Source organism: Aethalodelphis obliquidens, unplaced genomic scaffold, assembly GCF_003676395.1.
Source record: "Aethalodelphis obliquidens isolate GAN/ISIS:26980383/991018 unplaced genomic scaffold, ASM367639v1 scaffold17, whole genome shotgun sequence".
NCBI lineage: Eukaryota > Metazoa > Chordata > Mammalia > Artiodactyla > Delphinidae > Aethalodelphis > Aethalodelphis obliquidens.
This window is the reverse complement of record NW_020837961.1, coordinates 7,821,779-7,835,945: the sequence shown is the minus strand read 5'-3', so window position 1 is coordinate 7,835,945 and position 14,167 is coordinate 7,821,779. Positions and strand designations below refer to the sequence as shown.

Sequence of the window (14,167 nt, the reverse complement as noted above, 5' to 3'; positions counted from 1 at the left end):
TGATCTTTGACACTGTGAAAATCCTGTTCTCAGACCACTTTTCACCTGATGTTTTAGCATCCGCTGTCAAATCTTTGACAAAACTCTTTGCGCAATGATTTGTGGGAAAAGGTGATTTCCTAACTCCGTTGTCCGTTGTGTGTTTAGCTGCAGTGTGTTCTGTAAAGCAGCCTTTTACTTGGGTGAGCCCATGCTTCCACTCTTCTTAGCATCACTGTTGATCCAGGGAATTTTATTTACATAATATTTTAGAATCGTTGATGGTTCTGAGTCCTGGTGCTCCAACTGTCGGGAACTTGGCCAGAAGGAGCCCAGTTAAGATGGCCCACAGGTCTTCTTGACACGCCCCATCGATCCTTGAGCATTTCCACGCCTTCGGGAACAAGCGGTCTCAGGCTCACCTTGTGCTTTCCTCGCACCCGTTTTACGTGGTGGTGGAGTGGCTTTCTATCCTGCACGTTCCTGCTTGGATGGATCAGTGCTAGCCCCAGCTGCAAAGAGTTTTCAGGTGCACAATTCGGAATGTAACCAGTAGTATAACCTGATTGTCCTTCAAAGAACCTTAAATTCATGGTACTTAAATTTCTGGAGGATTGCCTTAAGGAAATACAGCCGTTGAATTCAGTAATCTAAAATCATTTTGCTTTAAACTCTGTAAAGAAAGTGCTGCATGTAGTTTTGTCCCTTTGGGGGCTCATAGAACCACCAATATTAAAGGTTCTGGAAATACGGCAGTCTGTCATGGTTAAGAGCTCATGCGTTAGAGCCAGAGCACCTGGGGGTTACATTCTAGCTATAAAACTTTCTTAGGCAAGTTTCTTTTACTTTGTACCTTAGTTTTTGTGTCCAAATGGCAATAGTTAAGAGTACCTACTAAAAAGTTAGTTTTGAAATTTAGAGATGTTAATTTTTTTTTTTTTTTGCGGTATGCGGGCCTCTCACTGTTGTGGTCTCTCCCGTTGCGGAGCGTAGGCTCCGGACGCGCAGGCTCAGCGGCCATGGCTCACGGGCCCAGCCGCTCCGCGGCATGGGGGATCTTCCCAGACCGGGGCACGAACCCGTGTCCCCTGCATCGGCAGATGGACTCTCAACCACTGCGCCACCAGGGAAGCCCTAGAGATGTTAATTTTAAAGCACTTAACCACAGAGTCTGGCACAAAATTGGCACTTAATAAATGTTAGCTGTGGTAAAAACTCAAGGCTTCTGAAGCTCATCCTGTTTACTAGATTGATGAAAACCTTTTCTATGCAGGTTCTAGTATCAAATATTGTTGTCGCTTCTGAGCATATCTAACTTTATTTTAAGGAGACCAAGAAGCTCAAATAATCCTATTTTCCTCAGCTGCAAGAATAGGAATTTTGTTTTATATTTAGCACGTGGACTGGACTTCCCGGCACATGCTTCTTGAGTATCACTACATCCTTCGTGGAGACAGCATTAAGCATGTGTCCTCTGGACTCTGATGGCCTGAGCGTGACTCCTGGCCACACCATATCCTTGATGGGACCTGGAGCACATTACTTGGCTGCTCTGTAAAATGAGGGTCACAAAAGTATCTTCCTTCCTCATGTCACTTTATCAGGATTTAAAGAGTGAAGCCATCTAAGGTATTTGGAAGTGTGACTGACATACTCTATAAACATTCCTTAAAAGTTAGCTGTCATTATCATTCTGATTTTCTCATTATCTAAAACCCTGGTTTTCTGTTTGCTCTGATTAGTCTTTTATTGTTATTTTGGAGTACTTTTATCAGTTGGGGTGTGTGTGTGTATGTGTGTGTGTGTACACAGAACAGAAATGGGTTCTGGCTAACTTAAGCCCAAAGAAACTTTACTGGAAAGTTACAGAGTGGCCCACCATGTAGAAGGAACAGCTGAAGGACCGGTGTCAGAAAGGGGCAGCTAAAGGCCCACGGCAGCTCCAGTGATGCAGGTGGCAAGAGGTACATCATGGTTAGTTAATCTAAGCATCTTGTGAGAGCACTGCAGCTGGAATAAATTGGCTCCATCCATTTTTCTCAAGCTTCAGTGACAGTCCACTCAAGCTTCAGTGGCCTGCAGGACAAAGGGTCTGATTGACCTGCGAGGGCACCAGAGCGCAGCTCTTGCTAAAGGCAGGGCAGCGGTTGTAAGTGGCAGCCTCATCAAGGATGTTCACAGTGAGGGTGCGGTCATTCCCCCAAAGGCAGTCAGGATTTGTCACTAGACAAAAGGGCAAGTGAAGACTAAGTGGTCCCCGCATTTGTTCACAGTAGTGAACAAATATTCACTACGGTCCTGGTGCATGCATTTTGTGAGCTATCTTAACTGTTTTTTATCACAGATAAATATAGAAAAACAAGGTCCCAGCATGCAATTATAAAAATGAATATTGACATAAAATTCAGGTGACATGGGCTCTAGGCTCAACCCTTTCTCTTTGAGTTCACCACAAGTTTTGGGGTCCTGGTTTCCTTATTCCTAAGGTGATATTATAAGCACTAACCCCTACAGATTGTTCTAGCAGTAAACCCCAAGGTTCCCTGTCTTTTTTAATGTGGGAACCTATATTACTTTTACACACACACACACACACACACACACACGAGTCCAGTTTCCAAACTCAAGTGATGTATGGCATTGTATGCAAACAAAGGTTTAAACAGTTAAGTTTGACTTAGAATACCTCAATTAGTAACTTTCTTTTTCAACTTATATTAGGTCAAGAAAGGTAAAATGTGTGTTTGAAGGGAAGCTGAAATTCCACAGATATTGACAGTTATAAAGAGATAGTGATGTTATCATCGTATAAAGGAAAGTAATTTCAATTTAAATGGAATTAATCATAAATGGCTTTCCACTACCTCAGTTATTTTATTTCTTCTGTGAGTAGGGAACTATAGAATATGTCTTATAACCTACCAGAAAGGATATTTTTTTAATATTTGTTCTAAGCCCATCAGTGAAGGACTGATTTGGATGTCTCTAAAAATATAGCTGTATTTTTTTCATTGTAGTTGTCTTTAAACAATATTTACGGGCTTCCCTGGTGGCGCAGTGGTTGAGAGTCCGCCTGCCGATGCAGGGGACGCGGGTTTGTGCCCCGGTCCGGGAAGATCCCACATGCCGCGGAGCGGCTGGGCCCGTGAGCCGTGGCCGCTGAGCCTGCGCGTCCGGAGCCTGTGCTCCACAACGGGAGCGGCCACAGCAGTGAGAGGCCCGCGTACCGCAAAAAAACCCCAAAAAAACAAACAAAGAAAACAAAACAATATTTACCTTTTTAAAAGTATTAACGTAAATTAGATTACCAATTAATAATCAGATGTTCCTTTATTACTATAATTACATATAAACTTGCTTTGTAGTACGGCTCTGTACTGAGTAAACAGTTTAATTTGCAATCAGTTCAAAATGTGTGAGGTTAATTACATGTCTCATCCTTGAAAATATTGAGCCATGATGCCAAGGTTGCTTATTTATGCTATTAATAGGAGACACAACATAGTGACTGTACTTGAGTAAAGGACGGAATATAAAACAGGGCTATTAGCTGAAAGAATGGCACAGGTAGACAGGATTTCTAAGAAAACCTTGAATTTCTAATAAAAACTTGAGAAATTCTGATACTGACATGCAAAATGATTTTATGTTTATCTTTCAAAAGTCATACGTATATATGTTAAGAGATTGAGATACACGGAGAATAATTAGGTCGTCAGACTATCTACCAACCACGGGCCTAGACCATGGTGGCTTCTTCAACAGCAATCTTTAGTCCACGAAGACATTTGAGTACCTGAGTGGTTAAGTATCTCTCAATTGTTTTGAGAAGAAATCAGAATAATTTCCTGGAAGAACGATGATGATGATGATGATTATAATAACGATCAGTACTTACTGAGTATGCCAGACACCCTTCTCATTCTTCTATGTATATGAGCTCCTTCCAACCTTATATATTCCTATGAGCTAGGGACTCCTGGTATCCCCATTTCGTAGACAGGGAAACTGGGTGTAAGTGACTTGTCCAAGGTTGCACAGCTAGTGAGATCAGAATGGGATTCGAAATGGAGTCTGGTTCCACAGTCCACGCTCTAAACCAGCAGTCCCCAACCTTTTTGGCACCAGGGACCAGTTTCATGGAAGACAGTTTTTCCAGGGGGCGGGCAGTGGCGGGGGGCATGGGAGGGTGATGGTTCAGGAGGTGATGCGAGCTATGGGGAGCGGCAGGTAAAGCTTCGCTCACTCACCTCCTGCTTTGTGGCCCGGTTCCTAACAGGCCTCAGGCTGGTAATGGTCCGTGGCCCGGGTGGTTGGGGACCCCTGCTCTAAACGACTCTGCTATATTGTGTCTGTAAGAAAATAAGAAGATAAAACATGTAGGATTTAATCTCATTGTCAGCTCTTTCTGATGCAACATTTGAGAGTATTTTCAAGTTTTCATTATTAAAGGTTACTTTTTGGCTGCCTACTCACCAGATAGACCTGGTTGACTGAAATTTCCCATGTGTTCTTTTGAAAGGTATTGATAGGTTTTTAAACTTACACACACAAAAATACTAGTGGTTATAGATTTGACTTAGTTAAGTAAACTTCCTTGGTAACAGAGATGATAGTTCTTGCCCATACTACTCTGCAGTAGCTAACGCTATGCCTTATTTATAATATTAATAGATAACTAAATCTATTCTATAACTTTATACATTTGCTGAATTGTCACTAGGGAAATCTGGCTTTCAAATATGACCTATTAAAAGATGCAGAGATGTCCATGAAAGTTGGCCTGATTCTACAGATTGTAAGATTCAAAATCAAATTGAAACTACAGGGAACCTACTAAAAATCACAACTGTAGAATTATCTTCGTGTAATTGTCATGTGTCACATGTAGAATTTATCACAGTTTGTCTTATACACAAATTGCACTTTAACATTAATATAAATTTAAATTAAGGAAAGGAGCATGGACTTAGAGTATGATGAAACTCTTACCAGTTCCATGACTTTTACCGAATTATTTCTTAACTCTTTGATCTTTCTTTCCTCATCTCTACGATGGAGATAATGTTTCTTCTTTTAGATTGTAACAGCTACATGAGCCTACACTTATAATATTGACACTTAGGTTAGTTGCTGCATTCATTCTCAAAAAGGGTGTGTTTCTCCTAATCTGCTTCCTCTGTCCTCAAATAAAATTTTTGCTTTTTGCCATCTTTTCAGTGTTTAAAGTTACAGATACATACATTTATGTAGGACACATGCTGGTTTTTTTTAAAAAAAATCCCTCATTTAGTTTTATTAAACCATATTAAAATTTATCTTTTAAAATACTTCCTTGGGGAAAAATTTTCTATTAAAAGGAAGAAACAAATTTGTATGAAGTTTTCAGCGTGGTGATAACTTGAATTGATTGACTGTAAATTGCATTTCTTATTTATAATATGTACAGTCTCATTGAAATTTTAAAAATTGTGATTACCTGAAACATTGCTATTTCGGAGATTATAGCATTTTGAACTTCAAAGAAAATTGAGTTGATTTTTATGTGCCAAAATATTCCTGACATATTCAGATATAATCAAACCAGAGAAAGAAATGTTCATTCTACACATACATATTTTTTTTCTAATCCTTCAAATTAAAGCTCCCTTAAGATGACATTGAGATAAATTTTCATCTTCAGTAACCTCTTACTATTTCAGGATCTGCATGGGGTTTCCGCGTTCTGATAAGTGTCTTATTCTCCTGTTAACGAGGTACTTGTGAGTCACACCCTGGTTACTGTAGTAATATATCTTAGATACTGCAGTGTATTGTTCCCTCTCTTAGCTACGCTGAAGTTGTGGCTTTATGTTCCTCATTATTTTTCACTCCTTTTAACCGTTGTGTCGGTGTGCACCATTCCTAACACTGAGCAGCACGTGAGAGATGTTAGGGATTTGGGTTTGAGCTGAAGTAAAAATAAGTGAAGACCACTACTCTGCAGCCTCCGAACGTGTACCCTTTGATTCAGGTGATTCTGTAGTGACCATGCAGCCTCCTGTGGTAAACATGACTGACTGCTCTTTTTTCTTCCGCTATTTCAAGCAAAGTAACTCAGCAGTTCGGCTGAAAGAAGACATGAAAAAGATTGTGACAGTGCCACTCAACGAGCAGAGGAATTCCACCTACACAAAGTTATTTGGAGTCAGTCTCCAAGACCTCCACCAGCAGGGGCTGACTGAGAACGGCGTTCCAGCTATCGTGGGGCGCCTAGTGGAGTACTTGACCATGCATGGTAAGTCCAGTTGAGTTGTAATTCTGTTGCTTTGTGTGAATTAGTCCCTAAAACACCTTAATTAGAATATTGAATTACGGCATAATACACTTTGTCCTTATAAAAGGATGTCAAGGGCATTATGACTGCTTAACATTCTTTTGAAAATACTTAATTCAACGTACCATCGAGAAATCACTTTAATTCTTGAGGTTTCTAGTTTGGAATGATTCCTAGTTTGAAGTGCTAAACTACACTGTTTTAATATTAACAGTGAGTTCTCTTGATGCATTAAATTCCCACTGAGAGTCAATAATTTTTAATGTCACAGAATACGTTTTGAGGTCAGCTTGAGGTCAGTCATGAACTTACTGAATGCCTTAATTGCCTTCAAAACTCAGTGAGAATACCAAAAAAAAAAAGTATGATATATAACCTAGTATGGTGTTGGGGGGGACATTAACTTTTGGAATGATACAATCAATTGTGTCAAATAATTGCAGAGTGCCACAGTACATTGCACGATAAAAAGATGAATTATATCTCTCTTAGTTGCTGAGAACTATTATGTTTTATAGCTTTTTAAATTATTTTATTTAAAATGGAACTTAGAAACCTGGATAATTTGAGACAATGAGGCTTATCAAACTAGGGCAGTATCGTGGGAGAACTCCAAACTATATAATAAATGTCAATAAACTTTAAGAGATTTGTGAAGAAGGTATTCAGGGGGAAGAGCTTGGAATTTTCATTTTCTATGCTGAAACACCATTTCTATACTAAAACAAGACTCACTGCAGAGTAGAATATAACATTTGCGGGCATTTTTAAACGTAAAACTTGAGACCTGGAAGAAGGTCTGTACTTTGCACAGTTTGCTTCCGCCCCTCAATCTTGCCGTGATTCCGAGTCCGTTCTTCCTGCTGAGAAGGTGGCTGCATGGGAAATGCCTGAGAGGCATGGTACCGCCTTTCTTCTGTAGGAACATGTGTCTGCTTGTGACAGGGACCATATGGCAAGACAGTTCAGACCTCAGAAGGTTGTCAGGTGTTTTGTGTTCGTTGAAAAACAGCTGTTTTTTCAGGTTACTTGGTATGTAGATGACAAAATGGTATTTTGTTCTGAAAACTGAAGAGCCAGGTTTGCATTCTTAACCCGTAGGCATTGTCTCCTTGTTTTTGGAGCAAGATAGCTGCAGGAGGGTGAGATTCTTAGCGAACAGCTCTGAGTCTGTTCAAATACTTTAAACAGGTTAAATACAAAGGTGTTATATGCAGCATGGCAGGAAGATGGGCCCTTGGCCTAGAAGATCCTGCAGCCAGATGTTGCTGAGATAGAGCTTTGACAGGACTCATTTACACACTCAGTATTGAGTAAAACTGTATCCTACTGACTTAGCTACAAACGGATCTCTAGGTAATGCATTTAATATCTTAAATAGGGTTGTTCAGTATTACTCATTTGGGTGCCAAAGTGTGACCACCTAAAGTAATATTTTGGTTTTAGCATCATTAGTATTCTGACCTTTTATGCAACAATGATTGAATAATAGCCTTTTGAGGTTACTCTTATGTAAAATCATTTTCACTTTTAACCTTTTTAAAAGTATTGCATATTAATATATTTATGTGATTCAAAGTTCAGAAGGGTATATAGTGAAAACTCTCTCCCTCCAAACCCTGTCCCCTGACCATTCATTTCCCCTCCCAGAAACAATAGTACTGTACTATTTTTTGCTATGTTCTTACAAAGATATTTGAATATGTAAGCAGATACGTGTATTTTTCCCCTCTTTTAACATAGCACACAGTGTACACCATTTGTGAATCCTCTTAAAAAAAAAAAACAGAAAAAAACACTCGGGACCTCCCTGGCGGTCCAGGGGTTAAGACTCTGCAATTCTACTTTAGGGGGCATGGGTTCGATCCCTGGTCGGGTAACTAAGATCCCACATGCTGCACAACACGGCCAGAACAAATCACTCTACAGTATTGGAGACTGTTCCATTTTACATAAAGAGCTTTCCTCATTTAATTCTTTTTTTCCCCTGCATGCTATTCCACTTTATGTTTGTATGTGTCACTGCTTTAACCAGTTACATCCTGATCAGCATTGAATTGTTTCCAGTCTTTTGATGTCTACAAACAATGATTCAGTGACTGACCTTTAACACGTATCAAGTACTGTGATGTGTCCGTAGACTAACCTTTCGAAGTGGACAGCTGGGTCAAAAGATAATGTGCATTTACAATCAACCCCAGAAGTTAAAATAAACCAGTTTTTTATAGTCACACCATCAATGTATGAAAATCTGGAAAAAATTTGAATTAGAGATTGCTTTTCTTCTGCCTCTCCTTGATATACCCTTAGGTGTACTTTAATAGGGTGTGTTCAGATTATGCAAAACTAAATGTCTTAGTGGGCTCAGTCAGTCATTCTTAACCAGGGATGTGAAATGGTCACTAGCGGAATCTTTTCAGAATACCCATGCAATTGGCAGTACCTCAGATCTACTGAATCAGGACCTTTTTTGAAACTTTATTTATTTATTTATTTTTGGCTGCGTTGGGTCTTTGTTGTTGTGTGTGGGCTTTCTCTAGTTGCGGCGAGCAGGGGCTACTCTTCGTTGCGGTGCGCGGGCTTCTCACTGCAGTGGCTTCTCTTGTCGCGGAGCACGGGCTCTAGGCATGTGGGCTCCGTAGTTGTATTGTAGCGCATGGGCTCAGTAGATGTGGCTCGTAGGCTCTAGAGCACAGGCTCAGTAGTTGTGGCGCACGGGCTTAGTTCCTCCACGGCATGTGGGAATCTTCTCGGAGCAGGGCTCGAACCCGTATCTGCTGCACTGGCAGGTGGATTCTTAACCACTTCGCCACCAGGGAAGCCCCTGAATCAGAATCTTGATGGGGCAAACTAGGGTAGGGCACCTGCCCTGTATTTTGAAAGGCTATATAGTTAATTACTCCATGGACAACCAGAAGCCCCTTTCTGTATTTGAAACTATTGATATCATGTTAATAAACCAAAGAGCCTGTGTAAGTTTGAGAGCAAGATACTTCAATTAGTTTTATTTAACTGTTTAAGTCAGATATTTGTTGTGGACCTGTGATACAGTAGGCAGTCTGTCAGGTATGGGATATGAGGTGATTGGTTGTATAATTAACCAGAGGTAGATATTGTGGTCATACTTTGTTGTTTAATGTACATGTAGATATATAACAACTCGACATGAGGGAAACCTTTTATTATTATAAAGGAATTTTAGGACAGAAAGCATTTATAAAGGCCTATATTAAGGCCTGTTCAATAGACTTTGGCCTTTTCTCTTTAAAGAAAAAAAAGAAAAATTACACATTTTTAACATTCAGGGGAAAATCTTATAAGTTACGAGGCATATCATTTTTTTTTTTTTTTTTTTTTTGCTGTATGTGGGCCTCTCACTGCTGTGGCCTCTCCTGTTGCGGAGCACAGGCTCCGGACCCGCAGGCTCAGCGGCCACGGCTCACGGGCCCAGCCGCTCCACGGCATGTGGGATCTTCCCGGACCGGGGCACGAACCTGTGTCCCCTGCATCGGCAGGCGGACTCTCAACCACTGCGCCACCAGGGAAGCCTGAGGCATATCATCTTTGTACTATTTTAAAATAACTAATCTTGATGACAGTGTTACTGGATTCCTTCTACTTTACCATTAAGATGCTGTGGGATATTTAAATAGTGTAGGTTTCTCCACTTACCACTAGATGTCAGAATATGCTTACATATTGTCACATGACTGTCAGGGCCAGTGTGCCAATAAGACAAATTCTGACCTCTGGCATATTTCATTTTTGTTGATGTATTCATACATTCATAGATGTGCTCATCAGACTTTGAAATAAATACTTCAGTTGTACAAGAAAGTAGTTGTCAGTGTTATATATTATTTTTTGGTATTACTAAACCATTTATAAGTTGCTGTTTCGTGATGATCAACCCATATCTCATGAAATCAAATATGACAGAATCTTAAATGTATGGCAGTAACTCCATAAAGCTTTCTAAACATCTCCTCCCTCTAACGTTTCTGTTATAATCATTTCCTAAGAATTTAGAGTAGGAAAGATTAGAGATTATATAATCTGGTAAACCTCACATGGGTATTGTATATATTACAAGTTCGTAAGGGACTTTTAAAAGCTATGTGGATTCTTTTTGCCAGAGTGTAATATAGCCATGTCCAGAAGTAAACTTCTCCGGATTGAAAAATCACTAAGTATCCTAAGAGTTCTTTTTTTTTTTTTTTTTCCGCGGTACGCGTACCTCTCACTGTTGTGGCCTCTCCCATTGCGGAGCACAGGCTCCAGACGTGCAGGCTCAGCGGCCATGGCTCACGGGCCCAGCCGCTCTGCGGCATGTGGGATCCTCCTGGACCGGGGCACGAACCCGTGTCCCCTGCATCGGCAGGCGGACTCTCAACCACTGCGCCACCAGGGAAGCCCCTAAGAGTTCTTTGGGTGAGAGATGTTCCTGAAGGAAGAGAGTTGTGCAAATAAATGGCCACGAGGGCAGAAAAAATGGTCGAGAAGCACTGATTTTAATGATTTCCATTTATAGCTTCTCTTTCCTCTAGTAAGGTCTGGGGGGATGAGGAACTTCAAGACCAAAGCCAGTTCTTGGAGATGGGTAGCTCTTTTCGAATAACTGGAAGTATATTTATTTGAGGAAAAGGTCAAAAAACCTTGTTGGACAAGGGAACCTCAGGTCAAAGCTAGAAAAACACTGTGAAATCAGATCCAGGGGCATCTGCTTGTCCAAAAACAGGCTCTGGAGCTGGGTAAGATACAGGACTGTGTCGTAAAATTCTGTATCCTCAGGATCTGGGCCTTGACCAGGAATGGGATTCTCTTTTATTGGGTGCTGTCTGCTTGATGCCAGTATATGTCTCTGAAGTTACAGATGAAGCTTTGTAGAGTAGAGGAAACAGAACTTGAAAGCTTTAAAAACGACTGAGGTGAAGTCTCTTGATAGTAACCGATGTTCTGCAGTATTAAAGGGAATGGCATATCACATCAGTTCTCTCTTGCTACAAAACGGATGACCCCAAAGCATAGTAGATTAAAGCAGTGTTTATTGTCTCACAGTTTCTGTGGTTCAGAAATCTGAGCACAGCTTGGTTATGTCTTTTGTCTTTAGGGACTCTTTAAGGCTGCAGTCGTACCAGGACGTGACTGGGGAAAGGTTCACTTCCAAGCTCATTCATGTGCTTGTTGGCAGGATTCAGATCCTTGCGGGCTGTTGACCTGAGGGTCCCGGTTACTCATTGGCTGTTGTCCAGAAACTGCCCTCAGTTCCTTGCCATGTGGACCTTTCTTTAAGGGAGCTCACAAAACAGTAGCTGATTCATCACAGTGAGCAAAGCAAGAAGAGCCAGAGAGAGAGAGAACACAAGGAAACAAAGTAGGCATCAGTCTTTTATAACCCGATCTCAGAAGTGAGTTTGGAACCCAATCACGTTCTCTTGGTTAGAAGCAAGTCACTAGGTCCAGACCGCACTCAAGCGGGGAGAGGATTATACATGATATGGTTACCAAGAGGTGGGGATCACTGGGGCCAGTTGAGAAGCTGCCTAGCACACAAACTGACTGGTGTCTTCTCCGATTACATGGTGCTGTGGCCATACTGGTTGTTAACTATTTTTAATAGCATCTCTGGTTTCACAGATTTTTGTCAAAATTGGAGCTAAAATTCATGTCAATTTTTTTTTTTGTTTTTTGGGGTTTTTTTTTGCAATACGCAGGCCTCTTACTGTTGTGGCCTCTCCCGTTGCGGAGCACAGGCTCCGGACGCGCAGGCTCAGCGGCCATGGCTTATGGGCCCAGCCGCTCCGCGGTATGTGGCATCTTCCCGGACCGGGGCACGAACCCGCGTCCCTTGCATCGGCAGGCGGACTCTCAACCACTGCGCCACCAGGGAAGCCCAGGTCACTCTCTTCTTAGAATGTGTCTTACACCTTGAGCATCGCTCCGTGGTCTGACTCACTGCTTTCATGGCGCTCTGTCTCTTTGAATCCAGCACACTGAGCTGGAAATCATTATCCTCTACTTAAAGCAGCTGCCGCCCTTCCCCCTCAGTTCACCTTATCCTTTACCATGCTTTCTTCTGGATTTCTAGTTTTCAAACCTTAAAGTTATGTTTCAACCCTTCGTCTTCCCTATTTTCTTTTTGTACTAGGTTACCAAATCATCTTCATTCTCTCCTTTTCACTTCCTTCCCACCATAATCTGTCTTACAGTTGACTGTAGTCCCCCTAAGGCAAGCTCTCTGCCTTCTCCATTCTCTGCTTCTTTGCTAACTAGGTCTTCCTTAAACCACGATTATGTTGTGTCTCTCTCCTGCCAGCCCCCAACTCACACACATTTAATGCCCCAGTGATAAATAATGATAAAGTCTTCACTCTTTCCCTTGACATTCATAACCCTCTACTTAGCATTTCTTCCATTTTAGTACCCTATCACTCTTTGACCTAAACACCCCATATTTTCATCTGCCTGCCTTTCTTTACACGCCCCTCTCTCTGCTTCTCAGTTCATACATTTGTTTCTCTTTGTCAGGGGTAGATCAAGTTTTTGTGGGTCTGATGGTTAGTCCTTCTGGGGCCCTCTTTAAGAAAAAGAACACAAAATTAAGAGTGTAGAATTAGGGACAGAGCATTGGAAAGGGCCTCAATAAATGAGAGGCCCTGAAGCTTAAATTTCATTAGCTTCGCGGTACATCAGCCTCGGTCCCCCAGTCATGCCTGTGCTTTAGCTAAAGATTATGCAGCAGAGCCGTGGCTCCTCCGTGAAGCCTTCTCTGCGGACCCCAGCCAACACTAATAATCACGAATCAATCGGCTAAAGGCAAGGATCTCGTCTTCCGCTACTTTACAGTCTCTGAGTCTTATAATTTGAATTTATTAATTACTAAAGAAGTAATAGTGCTTTATCAAATTATTACAAAGGTAATCACATATAGTTAACACTTTTTACGTACATGTTAGTTTTTTCTTAAATAGTTGTTCTCAAAATGCTAAGCTGCTTTCGGAGCCCAGGGTAAGTTTCTGTTATACACTGTAGAAAATTATACGAATGAAATTTCTTTATAGAGTAGTACGTGTTCTGTGTCTGTATGTGTCCTAACCTTAGTTTTAGACGTCAGCTTTTATAACCACTTAGGATCTTTGTAGTTGGTGTGTAATAGATGGGAAGATGTATTATTCTAAGGAAACATTTTTATAGGACGTGAAAGTCTTCCAATGCTTGATAATTATTCAGAAAATTCTATACTGAGATCTACTTACGTCGCTGTTCTTTAGAGTTTGTACCTGTCTGTGAGAGACCTCTGTTATTTTCTGTGCATGTACTCTGCTGTTCCAGGACTCACCCAGGAAGGCCTTTTTCGTGTGAATGGCAACGTCAGGGTGGTAGAACAGCTTCGATGGAAGTTTGAGAGTGGGGTGCCCGTGGAGCTGGGGAGGGACGGCGACGTCTGCGCGGCGGCCAGCCTGTTAAAGCTCTTCCTGAGGGAGCTGCCGGAGCGCGTGATCACCTCGGCACTGCAGCCTCGGTTCATTCAGCTCTTTCAGGGTCAGTACACTGAATCCTTCTAGGAATGAAAGCAGTTTTATTTTTCAGCTAACACTAAGGTTTTAAATATTAAATATTTAAATTCTAAATGTTAAAATAGGATTTTAAATATTGGTGGTCTGTCCATAACCATCATCTTGCTATTTCACTCTAGATGTTCATCTTCTACCCTAAGATAATGCTAAACTGATGATGAAATACCATTATATTAAATGTAATTTCTAAGACTCTTGGCATTGAAAAGCCCTGATGCTTTGGGACCAAAGAAATTCTTTTCTGACTGGTTAGTGACTGCCATGGAAGTATTGATACTAAGACTAAGGCATTAAA

General features: G+C 41.2%; 1 protein-coding gene across 2 annotated transcripts in view; it reads left to right on the top strand.

Moving 5' to 3' along the window:
* Nucleotides 1-14,167, top strand: part of FAM13A (family with sequence similarity 13 member A) — a 331,803-nt gene that overhangs the window by 21,713 nt on the left and 295,923 nt on the right. For both annotated transcript variants that reach the window (XM_027116910.1, XM_027116911.1), the window contains exons 2-3: nucleotides 6,067-6,256; nucleotides 13,628-13,837. In XM_027116910.1, coding sequence (XP_026972711.1) covers nucleotides 6,067-6,256; nucleotides 13,628-13,837 — 400 coding nt within the window. The remainder of the gene's footprint in view (nucleotides 1-6,066; nucleotides 6,257-13,627; nucleotides 13,838-14,167) is intronic.